Here is a 13,346-nt window from a genome sequence, read left to right as displayed (position 1 = left end):
TGACAAATTCACCGTCAGTCAATTGCGAAAGTCAGCTTTGCTGGGAACAGCTGACATTAATATGTTTAACACCATAAAATATCCACATCTGCCTATCTGGGATCCAGTGGTGAGTTTCAAAAAATTTTCGAACCTACTCTGTGGGTGTGGATTTTGCTTGTCGGAAAGCAGCTGGGAAGGTACCCAAATGGTGTTCACACAACCCCAGGATAATGCAACTGTCGGTTACAAGCGTTCGAATTTTGATCCCAAGACCTTGGGAATGCTGCATTGGTCATAAATGCAAAAAAAACAGTCATAAATCATTCCCCCCCCCCCCCGCTTTTGTTATGAGTTTGAACGGTCATTAAATGAATGGTTGTAAGTCAAGAACTACAGTACTTGTGCTGTTCTGTGCAGGCTCCAGAAGGGACACTGAGTAGCCAATGAGCGATTTCACCACAATCACACGTGTCCACCTAATTCAGTGATAATGAACCTATGACAAGCGTGTCAGAAGTGACACATCGCATTTTGGGTGACATGCCAGCAATCACCAACACCTGACAAGAACTGTTTTCAAAAGCATGTCTTGTTCTCACATGGTTTCCAGAGACTCTGGAGGGGGCGCGAGGACGGGGTACGCTCTCACACAACCTCTGGATAATTGATATTTATTTCTATCATACATGGCACCACATTAGTGGCCTCCTTTGTGGGAGTGGCTTGCCAGCCATGTGACCTGGTGGGAGTGGCTTGCCGGCCATGTGTTTTCTTTCTTTCTTTCTCTCTCTCTCTCTTTCCTTCCTTTTGTCTTTGTCCCTTTTTCCTTTTTTTCTTTCATCTCTCTCTCACTTTTTCTTTCTTTCTTTCTTTCTTTCTTTCTTTCTTCCTTTCTTTCTCTTTCTCTCTCTGTGTGAGTCTGTGTGTGTGTGTGTCTGTGTGTCTGTGTGTCTGTGTGTGTCAATGGTGGGTTTCAAAATTTTTTGGAACCTCTTCTGTAGGTGTGGCCTGCTTTCCGGGTCCACTGGTGGAACCTCTTCTAACCGGTTCGGTAGATTTGACGAACCGGTTCTACCGAACTGGTGCGAACTGGTAGGAACCCACCTCTGTTGGGATCCTTCCAAAGGACTCAGTGGGTGGATAAAAGTGTCAAATCCAGTCCAAACATCTGGCTAACCTAAGCATCTAAGTCTTAGGTGCTACTTAATAGTTCTTAGTTGGGTCTTGAACGATTCAGTTTCTACCAGTTTTAGATTGTGAGCCTAACCGTAGATTACGCACATATAATTTATTAAATGTATGTCAATTTCAGTGACTCAGGGTGGCTGCGTTGTTAAGTGAATCACTGCAGCTGTTAACACGGTTGAAAAGTGAACCAGGCTTCCCCATTGACTTGGCTTGTCAGAAAGTTGCAAAAGGTGAATGACACGACACTGCGGCCTGTCAAAAATACACGCCTGTTGTCAAATGCCTGAATTTTGATCACGTAACCATGGGGATGCACACAATTTGTAAATGCAAACCCCCTTTTTCAGGGCCGTCGTAACTTCAAACGATCTCCAAACGAATGGTTGTAAGTTGAAGATTCTCTCCTCAACTGTACTCTTTGCAGGCTCAGCTCTGGATTTGAGGAGTGGTCTTTTGACAAAATGCCTCTTTCCCCCTCCCCCTTCCCCTCCCCGAATATATGCAAGACCCCCCTGTTGTAGGTCACTGATAGGACAACTTCGTTCATATTTTTTAATTCACCTTCTGCTTGAAAATTCAGAGTCTTATTCCAAAAATAGAAGGACCAGATGCAGGGTGGAATCAGCCACTGCTGGCTGAGTGATGCATGACTTGACCCTCTTTCAGAAGTCTGGAGAGAGAGGGGGGAGTGTCCTGAGGCCATCTAGTCCAACCCCTGCTAAGTTCAGGAATCCATATGCAAGCATCAAGCAAATCAAACTTGATTAAGCCACCCATGTAGAGGAGCTCCCAATCTCCCTCATTAATTAGCTCCCTGACTGAATGGCTCTTATGAAAAACGGAGATGTTTCTTTTCTCATTAGCATTTAAGAAATAATAGCTGCGCCTATCTAGTTTTAGGCTACCTGCCATTGTGATAAGGTTGTGTGAGCCAAAGAGTCATGATAGTAGTGTGTCAGTGTTTCAAATATCATCCAGAATTAAATCAGAGTCCAAGGCATAGCTTTCATCAAAGTTCCAATTTAATAAGAGAGACATGTTGGTGCAAACTGTGGAAACCCGAATCTGAAAGCTTCCTGGGTTTCCACCCAGTTGAAAGTTTAAAACCTTGCCCCCCCCCCACAAGTCCACTACATGGTCCAATCTTCGTCTGCCATGCTGGCATTTCCCCCATCTAGTTCCGGTCAGGTGCAGAGGTGCGGAGACAAAAGATGACCTTGGGCTTCTAGAAAGGAATGTTTTATTTTGGCCACGACACATTCTTCTCCTTACTATTCTTCCCTCCCTATTCCCCACTAAGGAAACAGCATAGTAAAATAATAGAAAGTTTGGCAGGAATATGCCTGCAGGCCTGACATAGTGGCCTCCGCTGCAGTGGTGGGATTCAAAAATTTTACTACCAGTTCTATGGGCGTGGCTTTGTGGGTGTGATGTGGCTTTGTGGTGGTGGCATGGCTTTGTGGGCATGGCAGGGGAAGGATACTGCAAAATCCCCATTCCCTCCCCAGCCCACTAACCTGCTTTCCAGCTCCGTTCTCCTGTGCAGGGCAACAAAAGAAGATCAGCAGAGAAGCTGCAGGGGCGTGGCCAGCCTATTTGCTGGTTCTCCAAACTACTCAAAATTTCCGCTACTAGTTCTCCAGAACTGGTCAAAACTGGCTGAATACCACCTCTGCTCCACTGTCTGCTTAAAAGCCACACTGCTTTTTAAAAACATGTTATATGCACAATGGACATAAAACAACAAATGGCTTCACTCCCAGGGTGAAGTCCGCCATCTTACCTTTTTGGAAACTCCCCTCCCCCCCCGAGCACTTCCTCCATTGATTCACCCAAACCATTAATTAATTATCTAAGGAGAGCTGGTTGGCTGAAATGGCAAAACTGACCACTTTGATTCAAGAAAAGAATATAAGTACTTCCGTTTTCCACATGGAGACAAAGCTTCTGAACTTTGTGCTTGAAGTGGAAAAGAATGAAACTTTGATTTGGGGTTTTACTGATTCGTTTGATAGATCTTCATAGAAATGGCTAGTTTAAGCTAGCACGAAAAAAACCAAAAGCTATGATTTGATGTTAATGCTTTATTTAACGGCAACAGAGGGAGTCGGAAGTCGAAACTTCTTTTTCTGTTTCTCAACCCTTCCTCACTTCTCTTCCCTCCTCCCATTGTTTTCCTATTTACTTTTAGATTTTGTATCTTATCTTATAACCCAATAAAGTGTTAAATGGAAATAAGAGAGCTGGTTTAGGGTAGTGGTAAAGACATCGTTAGAAACTGGGTGACCATGACTTCTAGTTCCACCTGAGGCACAAAAGCTAGATTGGCGACTTTGGGCCAATCACCAGGAGAAAGTGACTTATAGTCCTGCCTGAGACACGAACACTGGCTGGGTAACTGGACCAATCACCAGGAGACTGGGAATTCTAGTCTTGGCTTAGATATGAAAGCCATCTGGGTGACTTTGGGCCAATCACCAGGAGACGGTGAGTTGTAATCCCGCCTGAGGCATAAAAGCTGGTTGGATGACTTTGGGCCAATCACTAGAAGGCTGGGAATTCTAGTCTTGGCTTAGATATGAAAACCGGCTGGGTGACTTTGGGCCAATCACCAGGAGATGGTGAGTTGTAATCCCGTCTGGGTCACAAAAACTGGTTGGATGACTTTGGGCCAATCACTAGGAAGCTGGGAGTTCTATTCCTGCCTTAGGCATGAAAGCTGGCTGGGTGACTTTGGACCAATCACTCTCTCTCTCTCTGTCTCTCAGCCTATCTCACCTCCACAGGGCTGCTGTTGTGGGGGAAATAAGAGGAGGAAGGAATATTATGTATATCAGTGTTTCTCAACCTTGGCAACTCGAAGATGTCCGGACTTCAACTCCCAGAATTCCCCAGCCAGCATTTGCTGGCTGGGGAATTCTGGGAGTTGAAGTCCAGACATCTTCAAGTTGCCAAGGTTGAGAAACACTGATGTATATTACCCACCCAGGAAATATTCCAAAACTCTCTGGATTTGCCAAACCAAGATTAAGACATGTCTGTTCGTCTACCAAAATGGGCTCTGCAGGGAGACACCAGCAGGGTGACAGGATGCAAATTTTATTAAACGTTTCTATGTGTTTCCCAACTCTTTATCTTCCAGCCCTCCGGAAAACTGCCAAGCACCGAAGGAGATGGGAGGCTGGACATCGCAACCAATTCAGAGGAAGCGAAGGATCAGCTGGGCAGCAGTAAGGTACAGGAGTATGTTTCTATGGTCAAAACGAACAAAATGGTTTTTATTGGCATATGCATAACCATGACCTGCAGGTAGTTTTAAGGTGTGTACGTGATTGGAATAACGGAGTTGGAAGGGACCTTGGAGGTCTTCTAGCCTAACCCCCTGCTCAGGTTGGAAGCCCTATAGACCATTTCAGACAAATGACTGTCCAATCCCTTCTTAAAAGCCTCCAGTGATGGAGCACCCACAACCTCTGCAGGCAAGTAATTCTCTTTGTTAATTGTTCTCGCTGTCAGGAAGTTTTAATTCCAGATTGCTTCTCTCCTTGATTAGTTTCCATCCTTTGTTTCTTGTCTTGCCTTCTGGTGCTTTGGGAGAATAGGTTGGCCCCCTCTTCCTTGTACCAACCTCTTAAATATTGGAACTCTGTTATCATATCGCCCCAGTCCTTCTTTCCACCAAAGTAGACATACTCTAGACATGTTTGCACTGTTGTGAATAGAATAGAACAGAACAGAACATTGGAATCAAGAGTAGAGTAGAGTAGAGTAGAATAGAATAGGAAATTGTGCCACCTTGGCTCAAAAGTCAAAATAATGGCCCCAACCATACAATCAAAGTTTCACCAGGTCTTTTTGTTTGTTTGTTTGTTTACATGATGCAAATCATAGTTTCAAATCCGAGGTGCTGGGCTTTTACGTGAGTGCCATCTAGTGGCAGCATCAAAAGGTGCAGCTCCCAATCTTCTCACACTTGGGTTTGTTCAAAAAAAAGAGAACATTTGTACCAGGTAGTGCTTGACTTACGACCACAATTGAGCCCAGATTTTCTGTTGTTAAGTGAGACAGTTACGTGAAGTTCACCCCATGTTGTGACCTTTTTTTTTTTGCCACAGCTGTTAAGTGAATCACTGCAGTTGTTAAGTTGGTCGCAGGTTATTAAGTGGAATCTGGCTTCCCCATTGACTTTGCTTGTCATAAGGTTGCAAGAGGTGAACACATGACACACACATACACACACACAGAGGACGCTGCAACCATCATAAATATGAGTAGGTTGCCAAGCATCCAAGTTTTGATCACTTGGCGATGGGGACGCTGCCACATTGCAAGTGTGGGAAACCGTCATAAGTCACTTTTTTCAGTGTCGTCGTAACTTCGAATGTTCACTGAATGAACTACTGTAAGCAGAGGACTATCTGTATTGTGGAATGAAATGTAACAATATAGCTGAACATCCATAATATTTAATACCCAAAATTCCATCTTCCATGCAGTATAGTTTATTATCATTCTCCCTTCTTTCTGTATACATCGTATATCGTAACATTTTCCCTATATTAGTTAACATTTAACTGTATATATTTTATTTTATTTTTTAATAGTGATAATTATTGTGATTAATAACCTTTGTATATGGTCCAAAAATATTTCCAACCTTCCCTTCTCATATCCAATTATTATTTATCATATCAACTCCACATTATATACATTACTATCAATATCAATTATTATTCAGCTATATCTATTACAAATAGATTCGGACAGTGAGGAGGTTGGGGAGGAACCTGGGCCAGTCCTGGGGAAGGCTCTGTGTCGGAGGAAGAGGTGGGGCCAGGGCCATCTGACAGTTATCAGCTGCCTTCAGAGTCAGGGGGGGGCAGAAGAACAGCTGGAGCCTGTTCCCAGTGTGTGCATGCACAGGGTTGCTAGACGAAGGGAACAGCTAAGGAACAAGGGCCGATCCCAGGAGTGAGGCCACTGGTAGACAGTGAATGGCCCCTCCCATAGGGAATAAAAGAGGAGCAACAGGGGAGTGGAGTTTGCAGGAGACAACTTAGTTCATTCCTGCATTCTTGCCACGTATTGCGGCCTCTGAAAGATATCGGCCTGGTCCATTCTCCAATAAAGGTCGGGAATTGTGAACTATCTGGAAAGACTGTGGGAGAGGAAAGAGTTTGCTGGAGAGGAATTCACTGTCAATTAAATTAAAGGTTCCATCACAAAATCGCGGAGGACAAAATCTCGCTCGACGAAAGCGCGCATTTGACGTCATCACAGCCCGACGAAAACATCGCGCTGTGATCGAAAAATGTAAAAATAAAGCAAAAACCTTACCCTAACCCCCCCAAACCTAACCCTAAACCTAACCCTAAACCTAACCCTTAACCTAACCCTAAATCTAACCCTAAACGTAACCCTTAACCTAACGCTAAACCTAACGCTAACCCTTAACCTAACGCTAAACGTAACCCTAACGCTTAACGTAACCCTAACCCTAACCCTAACCCTAACCCTAACCCTAAACCTAACCCTTACCTTTATGTGAATCGGCTTGCTTTAATTTTATTTTTATTTCAATTTTTAATTTTTTTCGTTGCGCTGTGATGACGTCAAATGCGCGCTTTCGTCGAGCGCGATTTTGTCCTCCGCAGTTTTGACGGGTCACGAAATTAAAGGGGTTTATCTGGACGAGGACGCAGCTTCGTGCTGCAGGGGAAGCCTCGGTCAGAACAACAACAGCATTAAAAAAGTGACTTAGGATGTATTTTCGCACTTAAAACCATCACAGCTTCCCCATGGTCATGGGATCAAAATTCAGACACTTGGCAACCGACTCATATTTATGACGGTCGCAGTGTCCCAGGGTCACATGATCCCCCCTTTGCGACCTTCCGACAAGGAAACTCAATGGGGGGAGCCAGATTCACTTAACAACCACGTTACTAACTTAACTGCGGTGGTACACTTAACAAATGTGGCAAGGAAGATCGTAAAACGGGGGCAAAGCTCACTTAGAATAGAATCACAGAATTGGAAGGGACCTTGGAGGTCTTCTAGTCCAACCCCCTGCTTAGGCAGGATACCGTTTCAGACAAATGGCTATCCAACTTCTTCTTAAAGATTTCCAGTGTTGGGGCATTCACAACTTCTGGAGGCAACTTCTGTTCCACTGATTCATTGTTCTAACTGTCAGGAAATTCCTCCTCAGTTCTAAGTTGCTTCTCTCCTTGATTAGTTTCCACCCATTGCTTCTTGTTCTACCCTCAGGTGCCTTGGAAAATAGTCTGACTCCCTCCTCTTTGTGGCAACCCCTGAGATATTGGAAGACTGCTATCATGTCTCTCCTAGTCCTTCTTTTCATTAAACTAGACATACCCAGTTCCTGCAACCGTTCCTCATATGTTTTAGTCTCCAGTCCCCTAATCATCTTTGTTGCTCTTCTCTGCACTCTTTCTAGAGTCTCCACATCTTTTTTACATCGTGGCGACCAAAACTGAATGCAGTATTCCAAGTGTGGCCTTACCAAGGCATTATAAAGTGGTATTAACACTTCACGTGATCTTGATTCTATCCCTCTGTTTATGCAGCCTAGAACTGTATTGGCTTTTTTGGCAGCTGCTGCACACTGATGGCTCATATTTAAATGGTTGTCCACTAGGACTCCAAGATCCCTTTCACAGATACTACTGTTGAGCAAGGTACCACCTATACCAGCGGTGGCAAACCTTTTTTGGCTCGTGTGCCATAAGTGGGGGGAGTGCAGGGGGGTTGTGCACAGGCATGCCGCACCCATAATGTAATGTGCGACACACACCTCAGCATCTATGCGTGCATGTCAGATGCTCCCCCCCGTTTTTTGCCTGCTTTTTTCACCCTCCCCAGGCTCCAGAGGCTTTATAGGAGCCTGGGGAGGGCGAAAACCACCCAACAAGCAGGAAGCCTTCAGGCTTTCCTGAAGCCTCCGGAGTGCAAAGAAACGGCCCTAAGGGCAATCCGGAATTTGGGAACAAACTTCCGGTTTGCTCGTAGGATCGGTTTAAGCCCTCCGGAGCCTTCAGGGACCTTCAGGAGGCTTCCCTGAAGGCTCCGGAGGGCTTAAACCGGCCCTACAAGCAAACTGGAAGTCCATTCCCGAAGTTCCGGTTTGCCTGTAGGGGCAGTTTTTGCCTGCAAGGGCTAGTTTAAGCCCTTTTTTTGCCTGCAGGGGCTAGTTTAAGCCCTCCGGAGCCTTCAGGGGCCTTCCGGAGGCTTCCATGAAGGCTCCAGAGGAATAAAAACAGCCCTACCAGCAAACCGGAAAGGACTTCCGGTTTGTCTCTTGGGTCGTTTTTTGTCCTCCAGAGCCTTCAGAGAAGCTCCTGAAACCTCCGGAGGGCCTCTGGGGGGGGGGGGGGAGGCTCTTTTCACCCTCCCCAAGCTCCTATAAAGCCTCTGGAGCCTGGGGAGAGCAAAAAATGTCTTTTAAAAAGGCTGAACTCGCCTCGCGTGCCCTGACAAATGGCTCCACGTGCCACTTGTGGCATGCGTCCCATAGGTTCGCCATCCCGGACCTATACTGTATCTGTGCCTTTAGGGTTTTTTTTTTGCCTAAATGTAAAACCTTACTTCACAACCGTCTCACTTAGCAGTGAATTTTCTTTTTGTCGGTACAGAAGAAAAACAAATGGACCTACAAGGTCAAAGAAATCACTGTGGTGCTAAATGTGAATAAAAAGGCATTTCTTTCTTCCGGTTCGCAGGTGGAGGTGGTTTTCTGGCTGCTTTCCATGCTGGCCACCCGCGACAAGGAGGACATGTCACGCACTCTGCTGGCCATGTCCAGTTCCCAGGAAAGCTGCCTGGCCATGCGCAAGTCGGGATGCCTCCCTCTGCTCATCCAGATTCTCCATGACTCAGACCGGGAACCGAGCGCCCCCGACAGCCCCGGAGCCGCAGGGAAGGACTGTCGCATGCGCGCTAACGCTGCCCTCCACAACATCATCTTCTCTCAGCCCGACGAGGGACAGGCCAAGAAGGAGATGCGGGTGTTACACGTGCTGGAACAGATCCGCTCCTACTCCGAGACCTGCTGGGACTGGCTCAGGATGCAGAAGGAAGGGGCCAAGATCCCCGAGGGGGGAGCAGGTAGAGGGAGGATTGGGGCTACCTATCCAGACTTTGCAGGTACTCTTAAAGCAGGGGGTGGATCCAGCCCACGGGGCGCTGAGATCTGGCCCGCGAGGCCACCTTGGAAACAGCGAAGGACCATCCCGCGGTGCTTCCGCCAGTGAAAATGGAGCTCTGGAGAACCGCGAGTGGCTCCATTTTCCCTGGCAGAGGGTTACAGGCGGCCATCGCAGCTGAAAATGGAGCTTGGAGCCCGTTTTCACTAGCAGAGTGCTCTGGCCACCACAAGCGCTCCCGACACGAGTGATGTCGAGCTGGCTGGCCACGCCCACCCCAGCCTGCATTTATTTCCCTGGAAATTAATTCCTACTCCCCCACCCTTCAAAGGCTGTTCATCCCAAATTGTATAGCTAACAGTCTGTAAAAAAAAAAAATTGCAGACTACAGGAAGCATTTGCACCACTCAGGTGACCCTGAGGGCACAGATAAACCTCCAGGGGGCCTCAACAACCCTCTCAAAAGGATGCAAATGACCAGCTGTCTGCAAGGAATATCAGTCCTTCCCTTCCCCACTATCCTGTCAGAGCTGAAGAAGCTTCTGAGATGAGAAGTGAAACGTCTTCAAAAGAAAAAAAACCAGAAAGTCCAGTTGCCACCTGAAAAAAGCATCTTTGGGGACTGTTTTTGCTTGTTCTCTATTGCTCATGAAGACTAGCTGGAGAAGTTAGCAGTTAGCAGTTAGACTTATATACCGCTTCATAGGGCTTTCAGCCCTCTCTAAGCGGTTTACAGAGTCAGCATATCGCCCCCACAGTCTGGGTCCTCATTTCACCCACCTCAGAAGGATGGAAGGCTGAGTCAACCTTGAGCCGGTGAGATTAGAACCGCTGAACTGCAGATAACAGTCAGCTGAAGTGGCCTGCAGTACTGCACCCTAACCACTGCACCACCTCGGCTTCTTAAGTCCATAGCTATGACTTGCCCACAATCTTCTTAGAGACGGGCTCCCAGTTTTTATAGAGTCCAGAGATCTATTTCCGTTGCAGGCCCTCAACCAACCTGAAAAAAAATGTAAGCGCTTTGCCATTCAAAATAATTAAAAATAATCCTTTTTGTTTTGCTTCAGTGTTTTTTAAGGGCCTAACTTTTAATGGAAATTGCCCTGAGCTATTTTGGAAGGGCGGTAGAGAAAGGAAATGAACTGGATAAACAAAGGCCACACTCTCCCCTCTATTAGCATAACAATGCAATGATCACATTAAACCTGAGAGGCAGAAACTGACTTGGGGTTACTCAACGGCAGATACTCAATTTCTGTTGACTTTAAAAGTATTTCTTCACGTGGAGTATTTCCGTGCCAGCTTCCAGTGGTTGGATTCGCTAAGAGGCTTGCTGAAGGATATTTGAACAGCATTCATTCAAGTCCCCACCCGATGAGAAACCAAACATTTTTAAAGAGAGCCTGCCTTACCAACATGTTTTTAAAAGTTATATTGTTTTCCCAGAGGTCTGAATTTTGCGTCGCAGCTTTCACGAGCTCGTTTCAAAATTACTGGCTTCGAAGCAACCGTTAATGTTCTTCTTTATGTAGGAGAGTTTATTAATATTCTAGAAGAGTCTCTCTACGACTCCTTTTTAGCTATGCTCTCTCCGCTGAGTATTCTCTTTCCATACTCTAAACCAGGGCTCCCCAAACCTTTGCGCCTCAGGGACCACTAAATTCAGGGTTTTAAATCCCGCGGACCACTAATAGGGTCTGTCTAATTACCGGCTGCTTGGGCGTGGCTAGGTGGCTGGGTGGGTGTGGCCAACTCGATGTCACTCACATGGAGAGGCGCCTCACCGGCCTCTACTTTCCCCTCCCCTCCCAGCCACTCCTCGCCTCTCCACCCGGGCTCCTTAGGACCCCAACAGGAAGCAGTTGTTGGAGCTAAGCAGCCACCACGACAGTGGTGGGTTTCAAAAATTGTTCGAACCTACTCTGTGGGTGTGGCCTCCTTTGTGGGAGTGGCTTGCCACCCATGTGACGTGATGGGAGTGGCTTGCCGCCCATGTGGCCGGATATGAAGATGCCGACGACACTTGTCAGAACCACCTTAAATTACCTCACACACAGAACTGGCATGCATAAGAATATGATGTAAACTTGTTTTTTAAAAGGCATCTTTGGTTTGCGTTGAAACAACTTCAACACACGCAATGTTCTGATTGCACCACAAACGCAGCAGTCATCCTTACCTTTCACAGAGGCCCTGAGTTTTATAAATATGAACATGATAGTGTAGAATAATCATATCCAAGGACCAGTGGTGGGTTTCAAAAAAATTTGGATCCTCTTCTGTAGGTGTGGCCTGCTTTCCGGGTCCACTGGTGGAACCTCTTCTAACCGGTTCGGTAGATTTGACGAACCGGTTCTACCGAATAGCTGCAAACTGGTAGGAACCCACCTCTGCACCACGAGAAAGAGTTGGCAAAACAGCTGGCTCAGGTCAAATTGGATCTGACTGAGAAGGAGGCTCAGTAGAAGCACCTCACTGAGGACTAGAAACATAGGCTTTCCAAGCAGAGGGAAGACCTGCGGGAGTGCAAGACCAGGTGCCAGCGCCTGGAGGCTCTGCAGGCTGAGATGGCCAGCCAGTTCCAGGCCATGATGCAGTCCCACTGGAACGAGGCCCTCTGGCTCTTCGCCACCATCGGCGCTTCCCTCCAGCCTTTGCCTAAAGCCCCACGCCAGGAGGCCAAAGCAGACCCCAAGTTGGAATTTCTGCCTCCCTCCGACCCGCACAAAAAGACCCCGAAGGGGGAGACTCTCTGCAGCAACACAAGCGTTCATTGCATGTATCCGGCCCAGGGGCCGTAGTTTGAGGACCCCTGATTTAGTGCAATATTAAAAAATGCAAATAATTTTCTCTGCCAAAATTTTCTCACGGACCACCGGTTGGTGACCGCTGCACTAAACATTTGCATTCCTTTCCCCTTCATAAGTCTTTCTAGCCCGCTGATCTTACCAGCAACGTTTTGAGCTTGTGCCCAGTTTCCAAAATCCCACTTTAAGTGGGTTCACTTGGGGTATAAAGCACCAAAGGATGTGGATCCACTGAATTGCATCCTAAGTCGGTGCAATTAAATGTTTGGGGGTCTCTGTTCCATTCACCGCATCCCGCTTCCTTCTCTGCAGCTCCTGTTCCGATCGAGCCCCAGATCTGCCAAGCTACCTGCGCCATCATGAAGCTCTCGTTCGATGAAGAATACCGCCGTGCCATGAATGAGCTGGGTAGGTTACACGGGGGAGCACTGCAGCCTGCCATGAACCGCTTCCTAATGCTTCTCAGCTCTCTCTAAGCAGTTTACAGAGTCAGCGTATTGCGCCCCCAACCACCGGGGTCCTCATTTCTTGGAAGGGTGGCACAACCTTGAGCCTGTCAGTATTGAACTCCTGGCAATAGAATAGAATAGAATAGAATAGAATAGAATAGAATAGAATAGAATAACAGAGTTGGAAAGGACCTGTTGGAAGAAATGTCCTTCTGTTCAGTTCCAAGTGGGGAAAAAGACACTGGAGACATGGAGGCTGCTTGGAAAGATGGTTTAATGGTGGACAGGACCACATGGCTTGAATCCTGAACAGAAAAGGGGGGAATCACATGCTTCCAGATGTTGGGTAAAGAAGAAAAAGAAACTGAGATTTAGTTTTTAAACACTTAAACACATGGTGGACAGGACCACATGGCTTGAGCTCATGCTTCAATGTTGGGTGGAGAAGAAGAGAAGGGCTGAGATGCTGAAAGTCCCTGGTTTTGTGCCCTCTCTGGGCTTTTGATCTTGAGCTTGTATTCTGATTGGTTGTCAGACTCCCATGCAGGGGCAACTCTGTAGCCTGTGAGTTCAAGTTGGGTTGAGCCTTGCTTCTTCCCAGGTGCCCTGTGGTGGGATGGGTAAAGGGCTAATACTATCATGCCTTAACCCCATCACCCTGGAGCTTAAGGGGAGGGGTCTTTGTTATGTAGAATAGACAGACCCAGGCTTTTTAATGGCCCATTGAAAAAGGTGGGGGGGGCTATTAAGAG

At 46.8% G+C, this 13,346-nt stretch overlaps 1 protein-coding gene across 1 annotated transcript in view; it reads left to right on the top strand.

The window, feature by feature from the left end:
* APC2 (APC regulator of WNT signaling pathway 2) overlaps positions 1-13,346 on the top strand; it is a 46,964-nt gene that overhangs the window by 17,231 nt on the left and 16,387 nt on the right. Inside the window, exons 7-9 of the mRNA XM_032224454.1 lie at positions 4,313-4,405; positions 8,913-9,297; positions 12,458-12,553. Of these exons, the coding sequence (XP_032080345.1) occupies positions 4,313-4,405; positions 8,913-9,297; positions 12,458-12,553 (574 nt within the window). The remainder of the gene's footprint in view (positions 1-4,312; positions 4,406-8,912; positions 9,298-12,457; positions 12,554-13,346) is intronic.

Source organism: Thamnophis elegans, chromosome 1 (assembly GCF_009769535.1).
Source record: "Thamnophis elegans isolate rThaEle1 chromosome 1, rThaEle1.pri, whole genome shotgun sequence".
Lineage (NCBI taxonomy): Eukaryota > Metazoa > Chordata > Lepidosauria > Squamata > Colubridae > Thamnophis > Thamnophis elegans.
This window is presented reverse-complemented; position numbering and strand designations above follow the sequence as displayed.